Source organism: Barbus barbus, assembly GCF_936440315.1.
Source record: "Barbus barbus genome assembly, chromosome: 30".
Classification (NCBI taxonomy): domain Eukaryota; kingdom Metazoa; phylum Chordata; class Actinopteri; order Cypriniformes; family Cyprinidae; genus Barbus; species Barbus barbus.
In genome coordinates, this window is record NC_136758.1 from 4491262 (window position 1) to 4511998 (window position 20737).

The 20737-nt window shown below is 36.6% G+C and overlaps 1 protein-coding gene across 1 annotated transcript in view; it reads right to left on the reverse strand.

The window, feature by feature from the left end:
- Positions 1-20737, reverse strand: part of LOC306850517 (serine/threonine-protein kinase D3-like) — an 82025-nt gene continuing 61288 nt past the window's right edge. The window contains exons 9-19 of the mRNA XM_079386183.1: positions 19371-19494; positions 18633-18710; positions 13559-13844; positions 8280-8332; positions 7969-8041; positions 7724-7830; positions 7427-7588; positions 4453-4551; positions 3792-4059; positions 1953-2038; positions 1-1866 (exon numbers count right to left, since the gene is read on the reverse strand). Coding sequence (XP_079242309.1) covers positions 1693-1866; positions 1953-2038; positions 3792-4059; positions 4453-4551; positions 7427-7588; positions 7724-7830; positions 7969-8041; positions 8280-8332; positions 13559-13844; positions 18633-18710; positions 19371-19494 — 1510 coding nt within the window. The 3' untranslated portion in view covers positions 1-1692. The remainder of the gene's footprint in view (positions 1867-1952; positions 2039-3791; positions 4060-4452; positions 4552-7426; positions 7589-7723; positions 7831-7968; positions 8042-8279; positions 8333-13558; positions 13845-18632; positions 18711-19370; positions 19495-20737) is intronic.

Sequence of the window (20737 nt, forward strand, 5' to 3'; positions counted from 1 at the left end):
ATAAAAATATTGACATTTAAATGCTTCGTTTTATTATCAAAACATATAATGCAATGCAGTACAGTGATGATTGACTGTAAACAAAATAAACCAGTAATTTTATGTAAAGGGCTGTATGCTTCAAACCTCATGATATTCTGGTGCGGACATGCCCAGGTCTTCTGATCATTTCATGACCTGCAAAAATGGCAAAAACTTCATTTTGTCAGATCTCTCCTGCACCATCAGCAAATCCAAAAAATTGAAAAATCACCCCAAACACATGGAGTGTATAGCTTTTATTGAACCAGTATGTACTAAAATATACAGAACACTGACACTTGCCAATCCAGCGGCAACATAGTGATCAAGATGTGATGATTTAGAGGAATCCTCGACCCTTTTCTCCCATATTTCATTGTGTATGGTACAGTTTTCATTCCATGGACAATGAAAAGAAACTACTTAAAAATGGCTTATTTTCTCCTCATATTTGATAATTTTCACTAAGTTGTGTGTGTGTGTAGAGGGATGTGGGTACAATGTGCCAATTTATCCATCTTAATTTTTATATTGTATGTGGTTTTTACAACAACAAAAAGTCCATTACCAAAAATATTTTTCAGATTTTCCAGTTCTGGGATTCATAGAAAGGTTCATTCTTCGGTACGAAACATACCATATTAAAACAAAAAAAATGAAAGGAACAAAAAGAATATAACACTGTTCATCTTTTTCTAATAAAAGTTGTTAGCAGTTATTTTCAATACATTATTTTTTGTATTAAAAGAGCTTTGCTAATGAGTCATAAAGCTTTCTCACAGTAGGCTTTTGACCAACACATCTTTCTGCACTGCTTTCTGCACTGCTTAGCTGGTATTAGATTTTAAGACTGCAGCATGAGGAATAAATAAAACGAATGGCTCTGAGGACAACACGACGTAAGAACAAGAGTCACGACAGACACAGATGTCTTTGGTCCGCTGAAGTTAATATCTCCCATTCCATCTGGCAGATTCAATTCAGAGCTCAAACATACTGTAGCTTAAGTGTAGCTGTCCTTTCATCCGACGGCACAAGCGCGAATCTTCTGGATTCTTCAAGAATGGTGTGCTGTTACGTCACATAATACATTTAATTGTACCAGCTGCAGTGGTTGTATTGTTTAGTGCAAAAAAATGACCCTTTTGAAATCATTCAGTCTGCTGTGTAACCTATATCTTAAGACAAAATTAATTAGAAGATCATAGAAGAATAAGAATTTTTAAAAAATGCATGTTCCAGTTTGATGCTTTCCAAACGAAAGGCTGTGAACACTACTATAAATGACTGCATCGTTCTCCCCAATGTGTTTTGTTTTACTTCATTCACATCTGTTACTACCCTTTCTATTATTGTAACGCGTTTCTGACATTCGAACACACGCCTCGATAAGAAACAAACATAACAGCACCGTTTGGAAAAGAAGAGTCATTGAGACTTCTGAATGCACTCCCAGCGAATATTTCCACGCTCTGAAACAGCCTTCATCTTCATTAGCAGTGTGGATCTGCAGTTTCCATGACTCTTGTTGACATCCAGAGAGCGGTCGACCCTGCTGAGCTCGTAACAGTTTGCTTCAGATTGCTGATGTGTTTCAATCTCCACAGCAACAGACCATTAACAGGTTGCTGCTTTCATCTGACCTCGTTTTCAGTTTGGCTCACATGGCCACTAGGGGTCCTCGTCCATATCATCGAGGTTTGGCGCCATGATGAAGTGCTTAGGATACACCAGGCTGTGCTCGTAAGCGTACTTTTCCCAGCGTGCATCGTCGCTCTCGTGAGTAATGTAGCGTTCCCCTCGGCGCGTCTCAAACTCTCGCAGATCGAGCCACGTCTGGTAGTCCTGGGACAGTGCAGACATGGATAAGTTGAGGTATAAAGCTCTAAAACATTCAAAGAAGCCGTTTGACAGGTTTTTAGGTTCCTTACCTGTAGCCACGGATGACTGAGGGTCTTATCCACACTGTAACGTTTCCTCATCTTGACTTGGAGAAGGTTGTTGATCAGATCTGTAGCTGTAGAGTTCAATTGGAGATTGTGGAAATAGATAGACTAGTTAATACATGATCAGGATGTTACAATATTACAGATCTAGGCCACATTGCCAAAAAGAGCAATCTGTACCCTTACATAAAAGAGAGGTTTATTCAAGTGTGCTGCTGGTGTACTTGTTTTAACCCAAAAATTAAAGTATACATCTAGTGTACTTTATATCTCTGATAAGTACATAAAATGTTCTTTCTCATAATTCTTAGTAAATGAGAAAACCATAATTAGCATATACTTACAGGTAATCAAATATTTGGCTTATTCATATGAAATAATAATCAGATATATATTAGAGAATCGGACTCGTAACCCAAAGGTCGTGGGTTCGAGTCTCAGGACCAGCAGGGATTGTAGGTGGGGTAGTGAATAACCAATACTGTCTCCACCTTCAATACCACGACTGAGGTGAGACCCTTGAGCAAGGCACCAAACCCCCAACTGCTCCCCGGGCGCCGCAGAATTGGCTGCCCACTACTCCGGGTGTGTGTGTGTTCACGGTGTGTGTGTTCACTGCTGTGTGTGTGCATTTTGGATGGGATAAATGCAGAGCACAAATTCCGAGTATGGGTCACCATACGTGGCCACGTTACGTCACTTTCACTATATATGCATACAAAATGCTTCTTTATGATAGTGATTCAGAATACAGTATATTTCGAACTTGAACTTCCATGCACAAGTTTATAGTAACAAGACAGCTTTGAGGTTAAATAGCTTATAAAGAGTTTAGAAAAAATAGTACATTTGTGGAATTAAATCTGGGGCTAAAAGTAACTCCTAACTTGCCGATTTAGGAGAAAATATTAAATATAATTAGGCATGTCAGTCTTAATTTTAGGACTCCTACATTTTTAATCTAAGAGTAATTCACAAAGCGTTTTAGCTCTTTAATCTGTGAAAAATCGGGTAGTGAAGAGGAATCCTAAATCACTACAACCAAGGGCTAGAAGTATATAACTAATAGTATATCTATAAGTTCACTTGTAGTATACTTCACAGCAACACAAAAGAAACACTTGAAGCCAGTTTAGTCCCAAGAAGTATTGGAATACTGGAGTATATTACTAGTCCGATTGGATTTGTAAACTGAAAGTTGAACAACAATCTTCAGTGTCACATGATTCTTTTTGGTGCTCAAGAAACATTTCTTATTTTTATCAAGGCTGAAAACAATTGTTCTGCTTTATATTCTGGTGAAAACCGTGACAAGTAAAGAGCTGTTATGCAAGTTTCTTCACACAAAGTTCAACAATAAATTAAAACGAGTGTAATGATGAATTTGAGTATAATTGCTCCAACAAAAATAAACATGTAATGATGTGAAACGCAGAGACAGAGAAATAACATTTATAGTCTTGTAGAGGAGTGTGACAGACTGAAATTGGGAGAGGCTGATATAATCTCTCAGGTCCTGGGCGGAAAGAACTATTCTAAACAGACGTGGGGGTGGACAGTCTGCTCGCTGTCTGACAGACATCTCCCTCTTTCTTCTAAAGCACAAGACAGACATTACTCACTACGGTTCAGATGAATACAAATGAAAACACCTTATCCGGCATGCACTAGTACTGCCTATTTCTTCCAAAAATGTACAAAACCAGTTTATATTTTGGTTTATTCTCAGCAACTGCATCTACTCTGTAACAAAAACATAGTGGTGCTGAGAAAACAGGTTCATTCTTTAGAAAGTAACTTGAAATCAGTAAAGCATGACTTTACCTTCTGCAGAGATCTCTTTCCAGGGTGTTGGTGGGTACATGAACGCTGCGTTCTGGATTTGGTCGTTAATGTCCTCGTCCTCATTAAAGGGGAAGGTGCCACTCAAACTGACATAGATAATGACTCCCACTGACCACATGTCCAGGGAACGGTTGTAGCCTTTACTGCGCAGCACCTCTGGGGCAAGATACGCTGGTGTGCCCACCACTGAGCGCCGGAAAGATTTTTCCCCGATGATCCGAGCAAACCCAAAGTCACACAGTTTGACCTGAAACAAGAGAGTGATCTCACTGAGCAAGTGGTCTAGTTTGCTCATGTTTTGTCTCAGGAACTCTATAACACTTTTGTCAGCTGAACCCGTTTGACTAAGTATTTACTTGAAGGAGCTCCTGAGAATTTAGAATAATATTCCAATAATTTATTAACACATTTCTATGAAGTCGGTTAATGGTTACAATCAAAAATCTAAATTATTTAACTGTTCTCTTGTGTTATATTTTAAATGTTTTTATTTTAAAATACTGTATTTATTAACATTTTGCATTTTTATGATTTAATTATTAGCTTTTCATCAACTCAAACCCCTAGTTTGGGAAACCCGGTGCTTTTTATATGGTGATTTTCTCTTTAAGGATAATGTCTTTTATTCACTGTTGTTTACCTGAGGAAATGGCTCGGCGGATGCCAACAGCACATTTTCTGGCTTCAGGTCACAGTGAACAATGTTCTTGAAATGGAGATGTCGCAAAGCCACAAGGATCTATGACAGTAAAGCAGTCACTTAATTGCATGCAGTTATCAGCTGGATGGTTTTTCTAAAGCTTTATCTGGCCATCAATGTAATATGCTCTTCTAATGTAAAAGAAAAACCCTTCATTTGTTTCTGACAGACAGAGAGACAAGACAGATAGAAATGAGATTTCTCCCCAGTATGAAAGCATTCTAGATGACAGTTTCATATTACAGTACAGCTGTCTAGCTTTCTGGACTGATATTGTAGAGTAATGCCAGTAACATATATACAGTCGTGGTCAGAATTATTGGCACCCTTGGTAAATATGATAAAAAGAAGGCTCTGAAAATAAACCTGCATTATTAATCCTTTTGATCTTTTATAAAATAAAATAAATAAATAAAAAATCACAAAAATCTAACCTTTCATTGAACTAAAACAATTTAAAATGGGGGAAAATCTCATTATAAAATAAATATTTTTCTCAAATACACGTTGGACACAATTATTGGCACCCCTAGAAATTCTTATGAGTAAAATATCTCTGAAGTATTTTCCCATTCATGTTTACAATTTTGAGCACTCCAGGGTGATTATGAACATGAAATTATCCAGCCATGGCTTCCTGTTTCACAGAAATATAAATAGGAGGGAAAACAAAGCCCAAATTCCATTAATCATCCATCACAATGAGAAAAACCAAAGAATATATTTCTGATGTGCAGCAAAAGATAATTGAGCTTCACAAATTAGTGAAGTGGCGTTATTTCAACCATCGGGGCAATAATTCAGAATTTCCAATCAACAGAAAATGTTACGAAACTACCTGGAAGAGGACGTGTGTCTATATCGTCCTAATTAACGGTGAGAAGGAGAGTTTGAGTGGCTAAAGACTCCAAGGACCACAGCTGGAGAATTGCAGACAATATTTGAGTCTCTGGGTCAGAAAACCTTAAAAAAAAAAAAATTGTCAAACAGCACCTACATCACCACATGTTGTTTGGGACGGTTTCAAGAAAAATTCTCCTAGCTCATCCAAAAACAAACTCCAGCATATTCAGTTATCAGACACGACTGGAACTTCAAATGACTGGCTTCTATGGTCAGATTAAACTAAAAAATGAGCTTTTTAGCAGCAAACACTCAAGATGGGTTTGGTGAACACAGGGATAAAAACTACCCCATGTGTACAATGAAATATACTGCTGTATTTTTGATGTTGTGGGCCTATATTTCTGCTGGAGGTCCTGGACATCTTGTTTAGACAAATACCAACACGATTCTATCAAATACCAACAGATAGAAAATCAACAAGTGACTGACTCTGTTAGAAATCTTATAATGGGACATGTTTGGATCTTCCAACCGTACAATAATCCAAACACAAACCTCAAAAACAACACAAAAATGGGTCACTCAGCACAAAACCAAGCTTCTGCTGGCCATTCCAGTCCTCTGACCTGAACCCTGTAGAAAATGAGTGAGGTGAACTGAAGAGAAGAAGCACCGTCATGGAGCTGTGAATCTGGAGGCTCAGGAGAGATTCTGGATGAAGGAATGGTCTCTGATCTCTTGTCAGGTGTTCTCTAACCTCATCAGGCATTATAGGAGAAAACTCCTATACTATTTTGGCAAATGGAGGTTTCAAAAAGTATTGAATAAAAGGGTGCAGTTAATTATGGCCAATGTGTATTAGAGAAGAACATTTATTTCATAATGATACCCCCCCCCCCATTTTAAATTCTTATTATCAAATGAAAGGTTAGATTTTTGTGAATTTTTTTCATAAAAGATCAAAAGGATTAACGATGCAGATTAATTTTCACAGCCTTCTTTGATCATATTTACCAAGGGTGCCGATAATTCTGACCACGACTGTATGTAAGAGGCATGCTGTTCGAATAAAAGGTTAGTTTAATATAAAAGTTTTAATAGGTAAAACAGGCAAGAGGAAATGTAAAAACACATGCTTAAGAATCATAAAAACACCAAAAACAAAACTCATGTCCATCAGGACTTCATCCAATCTCATATCACATTACTGTTCAAAGGTTTGGGGTTAGTAACAATGTTTTTAGTAACACAACTTTTTCTTTTCTTTTAAAAAAGAAAAGAAAAGAAATTAATACTCAGCAAGAACATTAAATTGATGTCATCAAAAGTGACAATAAAAACTTAAATATAAATAAATAAATAAATATATATTTTTAAAGACCCTGAAAAAATTACGGTTTTCCGCAAAATTTATAATCAGAAATGTTTCTTTAGCAGTGCATTTAGCATATCAGAATGATTTCTGAAGGATCATGTGACACTGAAGACTGTAGTGATGATGCTGAAAATTCAGCTTTGCATCACAGGAATACATTTCATTTTAAAATATATTCACATAGAAAACTGTTATTTTTGACTTGTAATAATATTTCATAAGATTACAGTTTTTACAGTATTTTTGAGTAAATAAATTTACCCAATGAGCTTAAGAGACTTCTTGCAAGAACATAAAAAAAGCTTACTGACCCCAAATTTTGAACAGTGGTGTATAAATGCTTGGTTTGATAGGATGTGAGACCAACACCACTGACATCGGGCATTGGGCTACATGTCGAGAACAAACATGGATGCAATCACAATCATTAAACATTGCCATTTATTTTCATTGAAACAGAAGCATCTTAGCCACATCACAACAGCTCTGTGGCTTCAGATCCATGACTAATAGATAAGCTCTCGGGGTCCCCAGGGGCCCAACTGCTCAACCCACAGACTCGCCGCTCTAATTTAGCTGTAGATGAGATCCAGACTACTGCCTCATCGAAACAAAACGCACTTCAGAATACACATGAATAAACATGAAAAATTGGATTTGCAAGGACTGGAGAAAACAAAGATATTTGCAAACCTGTGTGACGAGAAACTTAGTGATGCGCTCTGGAAGTTTGCTCTTCTCACTGGACAAGATCATCTCCAGCATGTCACCGTGGAGTTTCTCCATGACAACAAAGACTCTCTCTGGAGTCTCAAACATACACTCCAGGTTTACGATGCCAGGATGGTGCAAATTCTATAAGAAAGCAGTCACATATTAAACTTATTAAAGGGGACCACTTGTCTCCAGCATAACGAATTAAGGAAGTCACTGTTCTAGTGCTATCTACAGCCACAATTTCTCAATAATCACATTAAAAAGATTGATCACCTGTAAAATGGCAACCTCATTTCTCAGCTGGCTCTCCTGTTTGGTGGGGAATCTCATCTTGTCTATTACTTTGATGGCCACATCTCTGCCTGTTTTTCTATGTTTCCCTTAAAACAGATTTAAAAGGAATATATATATATATATAAATAACAATCACTTAAGTGATATCCAGAGATTGTATTAAGGTAGCACAGTTATTTATCATTGGTATATTCCCAAAGCCACTGAATTATTTTAGTGTGTACCTCCATAAACAATGCCAAACTGTCCAGAACCCAACACTTCATCAGCAAAGATCTGATAGATTGAGCTGATGTCCTAAAGATGGAGCAAAAAATAAATATTAATTTCAAATATAGTTTCTCCAGTACACTCAATCCAAATACAATTTCTCAGTCTACAGTTAAATTAATAAGCTCAAATTGTTTTATTTCCTCTCTCAGTTCTTCACTCTTGCAGTGTGGCTTGACCGTGGACATGACCGAACATGCAGAAGGGTGAATAAAGAGAGTGTATAGTTGTGAAATATTGCCGGTAAACACAGTCAGACACTCACCACATTTTCCTGGATTTGACTGTTAGATACAGAAATGCTGATGGACAGTTCCTCTGTAATACACACAAACACAATACACACACATTTGGCATTTCATCTGGGTAATGTTCAAATGTCAAATCTGTATGTAGGAAAATATGAAGCAGACATATATATATACATATTCAATTGGTGTCACATCCAAAACTTGCAACACATTGTAAGTTATCATGCGGCTGGTCATTTAGCAATTTGATTGCTGAAACATATTTTCCAGTCTTGTTCTCATTCCTGTGCAAAATGTGAGAATAATTCAAACATATCATATCTGAAATATATAATAAATTGTAAATTACTCTGAAGATGACAAACATGAGCTACATAGTAATTCTCTGAAGGGACACTTTGTGCTTTTTCTGTTTATTTTTTGGGTTAGATTTGCCTACAGACAAACACTTAATTATGTATGTCACTCATCTCTGGGCTGAAATCTCCTCTGAATACTGAATCAAAAGTGTGTTTGTTTCATAACTAAACAGCTTTCATTAATCCAGACCTGTCAAACCTCTTTAATCTTCTGTCTCTCAACACAATTAAATAGAGGTGCATCAGGATATTAAATACTTAAGCTCGGCCATTTACTCTGCAGAATAGAGCTGCAGATCTGCCTGAAAGTCACTATTCACAGCCGTCTCAGTTTGTACCATTGCTTCATCAATGACTGCTTGTTTGGACATTTAAAATTTCCAACTTCATTCTGTTTCAGTGATTTATCACACACACACATGCTCATCCATACATCATTCGGGACATGCTGTTGACTTATGTTGCATCTGCTGTTTGTGCAGCATTTTGAATATTGTGTGTTGCAATTTGTTTTAGATGTGCTTTTATGTTTATGCTTTGTAAAGTGCAGGGGACTGGCTAAAATCATTGCATAGAGTAAATTACTATTATTGGTCCCACTTTATATTAGGTGGCCTTAACTACTATGCAATTACATAATAAAAATAAGTACAATTTACTTATTGTGGTCATATTCTATTGCAAAACACTTTGCTGCTATTGAGGTGGGATATGGGTAAGGTTAGGGACAGGTTTGGTGGTATGTGTAGGTTTAAGGGTGGGTTAAGGTGTAAGGGATGGGTCAACAGTGTAATTATAAATGTAATTACAGAAATTAATTACAGATGTAATTACATATAGGTATTTTTAAAAATGTAAGTACAATGTAAAAACATATATGTACACAATAATTGCATTGTACCAAATTATTAATTTAAATGTAAGTACATAGTAGTTAAGGCCACCTAATATAAAGTGGGGCCCTATTATTTTCAGTAGCAGTACAAATTTCATGTCATAGCAGGTCGTGTGTCTTTTTAATGAATTAAAGTGCACTTTTTATAGTCTTTTTGGATAATTATACATTTTTAATAGCATGTAGCGTTAAATTAACTATTACACTACTGTTCTAAATTTTGAGGTTGGTAAGATGTTTCTGAAAGAAGTCTCACCAAGGCTGCATTTATTTGATCAAAAATATCGTATATTATTATTATTATTAAAGCTTAAAATAATTGTTTTCTATTTGAATATATTTGAAAATTTTATTTAGTCCTCTGATGCAACACTGAATGACAGCATTCATTTAACCCTCTGGTGTTCGGTTATTTTAGACCGAAAAAAAAAAAAAAGTTTAGAATTTTTCAAAATCGCTACTTCATCGGAATGGTACGAAACTTGGTGACTTGTATGGCAGTCGCTACATGACCACAAAAAAAAACAAAACAAATTGTGGACTTGATACGAAAAAACTAAATGGTCTTAAAAAAAAAAAATAGTCACACTTGTGTTGTTTGCGGTCAAAAATTGGACCGCCATTGGAAATGAATGGGAAATACGCAAAAATACAAATAATTTTTTGTGTGTACAATCTACAAAACATTCACAATGCAGAAAAAGAGTGCACAGCAATAAAAGGGTGACACTCTAAAACAGCAAGAGTGTAAAATAGACACACTCCGCCCGCCCCCCATCCCCCACAGAGACATACACTCACCTAAAGGATTATTAGGAACACCATACTAATACTGTGTTTGACCCCCTTTCGCCTTCAGAACTGCCTTAATTCTACGTGGCATTGATTCAACAAGGTGCTGAAAGCATTCTTTAGAAATGTTGGCCCATATTGATAGGATAGCATCTTGCAGTTGATGGAGATTTGTGGGATGCACATCCAGGGCACGAAGCTCCCGTTCCACCACATCCCAAAGATGCTCTATTGGGTTGAGATCTGGTGACTGTGGGGGCCATTTTATTACAGTGAACTCATTGTCATGTTCAAGAAACCAATTTGAAATGATTCGAGCTTTGTGACATGGTGCATTATCCTGCTGGAAGTAGCCATCAGAGGATGGGTACATGGTGGTCATAAAGGGATGGACATGGTCAGAAACAATGCTCAGGTAGGCCGTGGCATTTAAACGATGCCCAATTGGCACTAAGGGGCCTAAAGTGTGCCAAGAAAACATCCCCCACACCATTACACCACCACCACCAGCCTGCACAGTGGTAACAAGGCATGATGGATCCATGTTCTCATTCTGTTTACGCCAAATTCTGACTCTACCATCTGAATGTCTCAACAGAAATCGAGACTCATCAGACCAGGCAACATTTTTCCAGTCTTCAACCGTCCAATTTTGGTGAGCTCGTGCAAATTGTAGCCTCTTTTTCCTATTTGTAGTGGAGATGAGTGGTACCCGGTGGGGTCTTCTGCTGTTGTAGCCCATCCGCCTCAAGGTTGTGCGTGTTGTGGCTTCACAAATGCTTTGCTGCATACCTCGGTTGTAACGAGTGGTTATTTCAGTCAAAGTTGCTCTTCTATCAGCTTGAATCAGTCGGCCCATTCTCCTCTGACCTCTAGCATCAACAAGGCATTTTCGCCCACAAGGACTGCCGCATACTGGATGTTTTTCCCTTTTCACACCATTCTTTGTAAACCCTAGAAATGGTTGTGCGTGAAAATCCCAGTAACTGAGCAGATTGTGAAATACTCAGACCGGCCCGTCTGGCACCAACAACCATGCCACGCTCAAAATTGCTTAAATCACCTTTCTTTCCCATTCTGACATTCAGTTTGGAGTTCAGGAGATTGTCTTGACCAGGACCACACCCCTAAATGCATTGAAGCAACTGCCATGTGACTGGTTGATTAGATAATTGCATTAATGAGAAATTGAACAGGCGTTCCTAATAATCCTTTAGGTGAGTGTATATGAACTAGTGTGACTGTAACACAATAGTCACTGTTTCTGCAAATGCATGAAATAAAATCAATAATTCGTCCAAAAGTAATAATTATAATAATTCGTCCACAGTCAAAACACAGACACCAAGGAAGGGGTTACACACTAATACATCATGAGTACAAAACAGACACACACACACTCAAGCACACACTCACAGACACACACACACACACACACAACATACTATTATACACACACAAATTAACTGGTGTGGCTGTAACAATATGGCAATATTGAGCCAGAAGATTCAAATAAGAGATTGAAATCAGATTGATTAATCTCTGATAAAGCATTCCTGTTCATTTTTGGTACATTTTTGTTGACTTTTGCTGTTATGTGTAACAAAATGCCTTAGTAAAATAAATGCAAAAACTAACATTTCAAACAAAAAAGATCTAAATCTTTACAAAAAGTTGTCTTTGAGAATGTCTAAATATATATATCCAGATCCACAACTTAATAAAAATAAGTCTTTATGCCTAAAAACAGCTAAAGAATTTATAAGCCTTTTATAGAGCTATATAGGAATCTAGAGGGCTAAACCATGGAATTGCAGATGTTTTTCTTTTTTTATTCCGACCAGATGGCACTAATCTGACTTCAAAAATTGGATTTTAAAGGCATTGTCTCTATTTCAACATGAAATACTGCCATAATTGAAAAGTAATATCAAAATTTTATAGGAAAAAAAACTATTATTTTCAATGGGGATTATAATTATTGCATAAATATTCATTAGTACCATGAAATTCTCTCAAATACAAAAGAAAAAATATTTTGGAACAAAAATATATTATTGATTTTACTGAAGATAAAAAAAAGTTACATTTCGGGTGTTCGGTCAGTTTTGACCGCGAACAACTCAAGTGTGACCCCCAAATGAACAATACCAGAGCGTTAAAATAGTCACTTTACTGACACATTCCATCAATTTAATGCATCCTTGCTGAATAAAAGTATTCATCTTTCAAAAACATACTGACCCCAACCCCAACATGATATAAACAAATACTGCTTCATACAATATCATTCATGTTGCACCTTATTGTTATGTCAGACATATTTGCATTACACTGGCTCGTCACCAGTAGTGTTATATAGCATATTTTATGTTTGCCTGCGAATACAATTATCTTGCCTGCTGTTAACAGGTTGCTCCAGTGTTTAACTAATCAGTTGTCTGAATGATTGTGCTAGTGCTGCTTCCTCAAGAAAGTTTAGTCTTGCCAGTTTAAACAAAGTGTTTTTAGCCATTCAAGCGCAAGACAGCCTGAAAGACATTTCAATGCAGTACTCGCACACTGTGATAGATCGTTTCTGTGCGCAAAACATCCTTTTTTTCTTTAAAATGCTTACATTAATCGTGTCTAATATATATAGTTTTTTTATTAAAGTGGCAATAAATTTACAAAATAATGTAAACTTGACTGACTGCTTCCTCTTTAAAGTCTTTTGTGTTCAACAGAAGAAAGAATCTCAAACAGGTCTAGTACAACTTCAGGGTGAGTAAATGATTTTTAGGTGATCTTTTTAAGCCTTAAAGAGACAGTTTGAATAAAAAAGAAATTATGCTCAAACTTCATGTGTCATGAAGTGCCAGGTGTTCAAAATCTACAATTCTGGTCTTTTCATATGGCTTGAAACAATTATTTTTCTACATTGTAAAGAAAATTAAGTTAGAACAAGAAAATACTAGCTCATTACTTCAACATTTTATGTTTAATTCAGTGTGTTACTTGCTGTTTCTTTGTAATTATATGTGAAATGTACTAGCAATTCCTGAGTGAAAATAGTTTCAAAGTAAATCATATGGTCATATGGACCACTGTATTGTTTTGTTTTTTTGGTATAATTTATGAATTTTATGTAAAACAGCAGTATGTACTGTTAAATATCTCATTTTCTGTTTCATGGATGAAAATGAAGATTCACTTCACATGATTTTAAAAGACTTTTAAAATACAGAGTTCGGACTTTGCTACTCACTGTGATCTTTACTCTGTCCGGCAGCGGCACCCACGCTGGGCTGTGGTGTTACTGGAACGGGCATCAGGGCCTGGCGAATTGCCCTCTCCCAGCCCTGGGCCACCTCCAGCCCCACGCCACCGGCAGCCAGCGCAGGGTTGTGGATGTGGAGGCCGCCGGTGTTCTCCCCTACGTAGTATACCATGGTGGCGGTGATGACCTCGAAGCAGTGCGGATTGCCCCCCAGGGCTAAACTACTGAAGTCGCGCGCAACCTCCACCTGCAAGATCTCTGACAGGGGAATCTCCTGTGGGTCAGACAACGAGTCAGAAATTTACACACTGACTCAGTGACAGCTAGATAAGATCGTTTAACCAATTAAACAACCTCGCATTTGCTCTTTGGGTCTGGAAATGAGTCATTAAATTAATCCACGTGATATTGAAATAAAACATCCAGTCCAGTTCAAAATTCGCCTCACAGAGTTCGCAGAGTTCATCAACTTTATGGTGTTAAAGTGACCAGGATCTCACTGATGAGAAGTAAAGGGCGGTCGCTTTCCAAGTCCATGTGGTTCCTCCAGATTCAAAACGATACTCTCAAATGTTCCTTATCACACATATCAAAAATAGCACTGTCTGTGAATGCAGCCCAAGCTTGCAGTCTAGGGTTAAGCTTCAATCTTCACTGACGACGCAGAGCCTAATGAGCCAAGTCTGATTATGACAGTCTCTTAAGAGTCCACCTTCTGCCCAGCCCCCGAACTTGCTCTCAGATGAGACAGGAAAAACAGTAGCTGTGGCCAATCAGCGCAAATGCTGCGCCTGCGGTCTCTTCTGAATATGAGATGAAGTGCTTGTGGTTTGGTGGGTGAATCATGTGACCCAACCTTATGAAGAGCTCCATGATTACAGGGCAGCGCTCGTGTGCATACGTGTATGAGTGTGTAGGCAAGTCTTACTCTAGCCACCGATACATTATGTAGGAGGTGGTCACACTTAAGGGGGTGGGCTGTGGTTATCCTGAGAAAGGCCTGGAACCCCCTTACCCAAAAAACAAAAGTACAGGGCTTCCATCTTCAAAAGAGAACACTATGATTTCCAAATGTGCAAATCTGACCCGTTCTGTTAAGTTATAGATGAAAATCAAATGCACGATCATGTCTTACACTATACTTTAAGTATAAAGCTTTGGGAATCTTATACTTTACTCATTGTGCTGAGAAGTGTTTTTCTTATTGACTACCTCACAGTTGATTTGACTGAGAAAATTGAGAACTTTACAATAAAGCTAAGAACAGAAATGGAGATGGTTTTTATTAACAAACTGTTATTCTTTAGAATTATGTAGTGCTTTAGTAATAGTGAATCTAACAAATAAGCTTGCCTGAAATATAGATTCTTGTCAAAATTTCAAAGAAGTAGTATCTGTTTTAGAATTTAAGATCTGAGCTGAGCGCCAAGCTGATAATAAAGTGGTGTGTAAAACAGTCTTAAACACACCCTGAAGTCTCACCCAGGGTGGTGAGGTTTCCTGACTTTAGTTTTACAGCTGGGAACACTGGAGCTGCTACAGAAACATTCACAGAAACACACAAGTTCTTAAAAAAAACAATGAGCATTAAAAATATTTAGATTTTCTACTGATTTTATTATGACAATATGACCTTTACATCTCCAGATGTGTGAACGTTACTGAAGATATAACCATGGCTCATTTCCCAGTGGAAGCCAAAATACATACACTACCATTCAAAAGTTTGAGGTCAGTATGATTTTGTTTTTCTCTAGTGCCCACCAACTCTCTACTGCCCACCAAGGTAAAACAGTAAAAACAGTAATGTTGTGAAATATCATTACAATTTAAAAGAACTGTTTTATGTTTGAAAATATGGTAACACTTTATTTTGATAGTCTACTTTAGACCTTCTACTAACAGTAAGTAACTTTGCAACTAAATGTCTACTAGCAGTCAGTAGAGTATTAGTGGACAGTCTGCTTAATATCTTCTAACACTTTATTTTTTACAACACACAATATACTGACTATGAGAAGTATGTCAACTTATTATACTAACCCTACACCTAACCTAAGTATACTCTGAGAATTAGTTGACATGTAATTGCAAAGTTACTTATAGTTAGTAGAATGTCTAAAGTGGACTATCAAAATAAAGTGTAACCAAAAATATTTTTAAAATCTAATTTATTTCTGCAAAGCTGAATTTTCAGTATCACCACTCCAGTCCTCAGTGTCACAGAAAGTTTGGACATGCTTTATATTACGAGTCTAACTACTATGTATAAGCATTTAAATTTAAATCATTTGATACAATGTACTTATGACGTATTGTGTATATACATGTATTAATTGCTTAAAATTTAAACTTTTGAATGGTAGTGCACATATTTTAAGCTGTCCACTAATCTTAAAACATAAAATGTAAATGTACATAAACATACTCTGAGCGCGCACACACACACACACAGAGTTGCGCTCAAAATTATTCCTACCCTTGGTAAATATGATCAAAGAAGGATGTGAAAATAAGTCTGCATTGTTTATCTATTTTATCTTTCGTCCTTTGGAGTGTTACAAGCTGTTCGTGCAAAGATAAGATCCCTGAAGTTGCAAAGACTAAAGTCTCAAAACCAAAGAGATATTCTTTATAAAAGTTAAGACTCTGCCACGCCCCTCTAAAACGGCTCGTTCGAACACGCCCCCCACATCTTGACGTCAAGATATGGAAATATTTGCATAATGCAGCCCAAATGTTCACGCAAAGAAAGAAGGTGTGGTTTCAGTAACCGCAGTAGTGTTGATGCAGCGTGTCAGGGAGACGCTGTGTGTTTCTATGTGAAAGCAAAAGCACTTTATTTGGCCTTCCCAAAGTAGATGCATTTAGGAATTACGATTATTAAGATTACTTACAACACAACAGCAATGTATTTTATGGACGACCGTTTTGTGAACCTAGGAGAGGAGGTAATTCTGACACTGCTATGACAATCTGGCGCTTCTGAATCAGCGACTGTATGTTTTTTTATTAGTTTAAGTATTTGCTATTGACTGTTCAAATGCAGAGTTTTGCGTGTCGTGTGTGTGTGTAAATGTGTGTGTGTGTGTGTGTGTGCTCACGTGTGTGAGAGAGGGAGAAAGGGTCACACAATTGCGGCTTGTGTGCAAATACATATGAGCTTCATCACTGTGTCTGTCACGCGACTCTTTTCCTCTCTCGGGCTTGAACTGATGGTAAAACTAAGGACATTATTTACTGTCTTCCTTTACTATAATTTTGAAGCTTCCTATTATGGAAAGGGGCGTTACATTTCCGACGCGCACTTGTTGTGTTCGGCCAATCACAATACACTGTGCCAGTTGGCCAATCAGAGCAGACTGCACTTGTCGGAAGGAGGGGCTTTGTAGAAATCGAAGAGTTTGAGAGAGGCGGGGCATAGAGGACCTACAATAATGTACAGTGTTTGAAAAATAATGTGTTTTTTGAACAATAAAGCATGTCAACATATTCTGTTACACCAAATAATGATCTTTAAAAAAGCATCATATGACCCCTTTAAAGTAAAAGTAAAGCATGCTGTCTTGCGCTTGAAAGTAAAATATCTCTAAAGCATATTTCCATTCATATTTGATATATTGATATTTATCAAATATCTTGATATATAAATATGAGGGAACACACAAGGCCAATTTCCCTTAATCATTGATCATGAAATCAAAGAATATTTCTTTGATTTTGATTTCTGATGTGCAGCAAAAGATTGTTGAACTTCACAAATTAGTGAAGTGGCTTTAAGAAAAGAGCTAGAGCAGTGAAAATTCCCATTTCCGCCATCAGGGCAATAGTTAAGAATTTCCAATCAACAGAAAATGCTACGAAACTGCCTGGAAGAGGACGTGTGTCTATTTTGTCTTAAAGCAAGGCGAGGAGGACTCTCCAAGGACCACAGCTGGAGAATTGCAGAAAATAGTTGAGTCTTTGTGTCAGAAAGCCTCAATAAATAAATAAATAAATCAAACAGCACCTACATCACACTCTCATCAAGTGACTGACTCTGTTAGAAATCTTATAATGGGCCATGGTTGGATCTTCCAACAGGACAATGATCCACAAATGAACATCAAAATCAACACAAAAATGGGTCACTTAGAAAAAAAAAAAAAAAACAAGCTTCTGCTAAGGCCATCCTAGTTCTCTGACCTGAACCCTATAGACAACGACTGGGGTGAACCGAAGAGGAGAAGCACCAACAGGGATCTGGGAATCTAAAGGGTCTGAAGAGATTCTGGATGAAGGAATGGTCTCTGATCTCCTGTCAGATGTTTTCTAAACTCTTCAGGCATTATAGGAGAAAACTCAGAGCTGCTATCTTGGCAAATAGAGGTTGCAAAAAGTATTGAATACAAGGGTATGATTAATTTTTGAGTGTGTCTGTGTATGTGTATATATATATATATATATATATATATATATATATATATATTTATTTCTGAGTGAAAACTGTTAAAAGTAAATCCTAAGTAAATTAAGTAAATCTTACTTAAATGTGACCACATATGCTTGAATACCTGAAAAAAGTAAGGCATTAAAATGATCTCCCACCAAACTTGTTGTACCACTATGAGCAAACCTGTATAGTAATACATTTGCATTAACCATAAAACTACACCGTGTATTTGATACACTTCCTGCCTCTTACTGAATGGCTTTTAGCTCAAAGCTGAAGCAGAGGAGGAGGGGTATTCTGTGGTACTTGCCAGACACCTCAGCGGTGAATGTGAGAGGGGAAAATACTACTGCCTCTAGCTGTGTGAAATGAGCAATTAATTATAATGTTTTGACATTAAAAAGATCAAAAGGTGGACTGCTGCATAATCAGTTTCGTTAGAAGTATATGAGCAATATTATGATTTCTGGGGTTATTCTAAAGGTTGTTCTTGATAACATTTAAATATAGACCTGAATGTCAATTGTTTTCCATCAACAGAGAAAATCATTTAAACCTGAACCTCAACAATTGTTTTAGTAAATATAAGTAGAATACTTATAGAAAATCAGAAACACTTATAATACCTACTTTGTAATATTTGGCTCCTGAGTCATTCTGAAACAGAGTCAGACTCTTGCTGTCCAGTCTCCAGTAGTGTCTCTTTCTCTGAGGACAAAACAGGTTTGACTCATTTCAAAACTCAGGAAAGTTGTGAGAAAACACATATTGATATAAAGGGCATTTAATGCAAATTAATTATGATGAAGAAGTCTTCGTGTAAGCTTTAGTCTACTTATTATGAAACTGCATTTTGCCTCCAGAAATAGAAGATCAGAATTGTTATTTTTGATTGAACTACTAGGCAAAATCAGATTAAATAATTGAATAAATCATAGCCGTTATTTATTTGTCTTAAGAGTAACTGCATTGAAAAAATAGCACTAAACATCAGTATTCAACTACATATTTATTTTGCAACAACAAAAAGGACTTAAAATGACACAAAGAGAGCTCTGGGAACCTTACTGATTACTCAAATTAGTCTCTGAATCTGTATTTTACACCAGTTTGTGACATAAAATGTCCAAACAAACCAATTCACTAAAATGAATCAGCAAAAATGTGACATAAAAACATTGTCACACTACACCACAAAAAAAGCTTTTTAATGGAAAAGTTACCATATACTATCATGAAAGTAGCAGTTGTAGTTAGTAATTCTTCATCATTGTTATACAGTTTTGCCCTTAGCAGAAGCTTTCTTATCAAAATGCATAAACTGCCAAAATAAATAAACAAACGTGTGAATATGAAATAAAATCTCACAAGATTGTCTCGACTGGTGTAGTGCACCATCCATCCTTCTTTGACCATAGTGGAGCTCCTCCTCTTGGTGTGTTTGACCGATTGCACCACACGCATCAGGGGGATATTTGTGCTGGTAGAGGGGCTTAAAGAAGATAAGAGAAACGGCAGTGATCGATAGTGCTGATGTGGATGATTGATCAAGAAAACGTCTGAATTTAAGGTTTAACTCGCCCAAAACGGAAAATTCTGTCATCTTTTACTCACCCTCAAGTTACTCCAAACATGTAAGACTTTCTAACCAAACCAAACCAAAGTTTTTGGTCCCCACAGACTTCCACAGTATGAAGCAAAAACAGAAACTGTATGGTTACCCACATTCTTCTACACATCTTCTTTTGTCTTCAGCAAAAGAAAGAAACTTAAAAAGGTTTGCAAAAACTTGAGAGCAAGTAAATTCTGACCGAATTTTCATTTTTGGGTGAACTATCCCTTTGTTTCTAAAAATATTTCATTTTATTTTAAAGTACATGCTTTTATCCAAAGTGACTCCCAAATGAAGACAACGTAAACAATCGAAACAACAAAAGTGCAACAATATACAAATGCTGTGACAAGTCTCAATTAGTCTAAGTTTTTATAATAAATAAAAATAACTGAGTACATAGAATAGAAATAGAAGAGAGAGCTAGTGTTAAGAGAGTCAATTTATTATATTTTTATAATAAATAAAAAGAAAAGAAGTATACAGAATAGAAAAGAGAAAGAAAATGCTAGTGTTAGAGGGTCAAGTTTTTTAAATACATAAATAGAAGACAATTATAATAGAAAGTTACGTTTTTTAATAAATGAAAGAAAAGTAGATGGAATAGAAATAGAATAGAGTGCAACTGTTAGAGGGTCGTTTCTTAATACATAAATAGAAAACAAATAGATTTAAGATTTAAAACAAATAGATTATTTCATTTCTTTATTTTCTTAAATGTGTGTATATAGTATTTACAGAGTTTTGACTTGGTTTTAGTTACTTTTTCTTATTTGTAAGTGTGCTAAATGACTAAAAGTAAAGTAAGTAAAGAAAACAAGTAGACAGAACAGAAATGCAATAGAGTGCAAGTGTTAGAGAGTCAAGTTTTTTTTAATAAATAAAAAGAAAACAAGTAGATAAAATAGAAATTCTAGTGTTAGATGGTCAAGTGTAGATGGAAGGATCGATTCAACTCGGATCGAGTTTGGCAAGTCATTTAAACCAGCAGGGAACAGTTAAGGTAAAAGTCAGTGAAAGTGATTTTGTGGCTCTTTGGGATGGAACAATAACACGCCGTTCACTTGCAGAATGCTGGTGGGCACATACGTCTGAAGTAGTGAATTTAGGTAAAGGGGCGCAG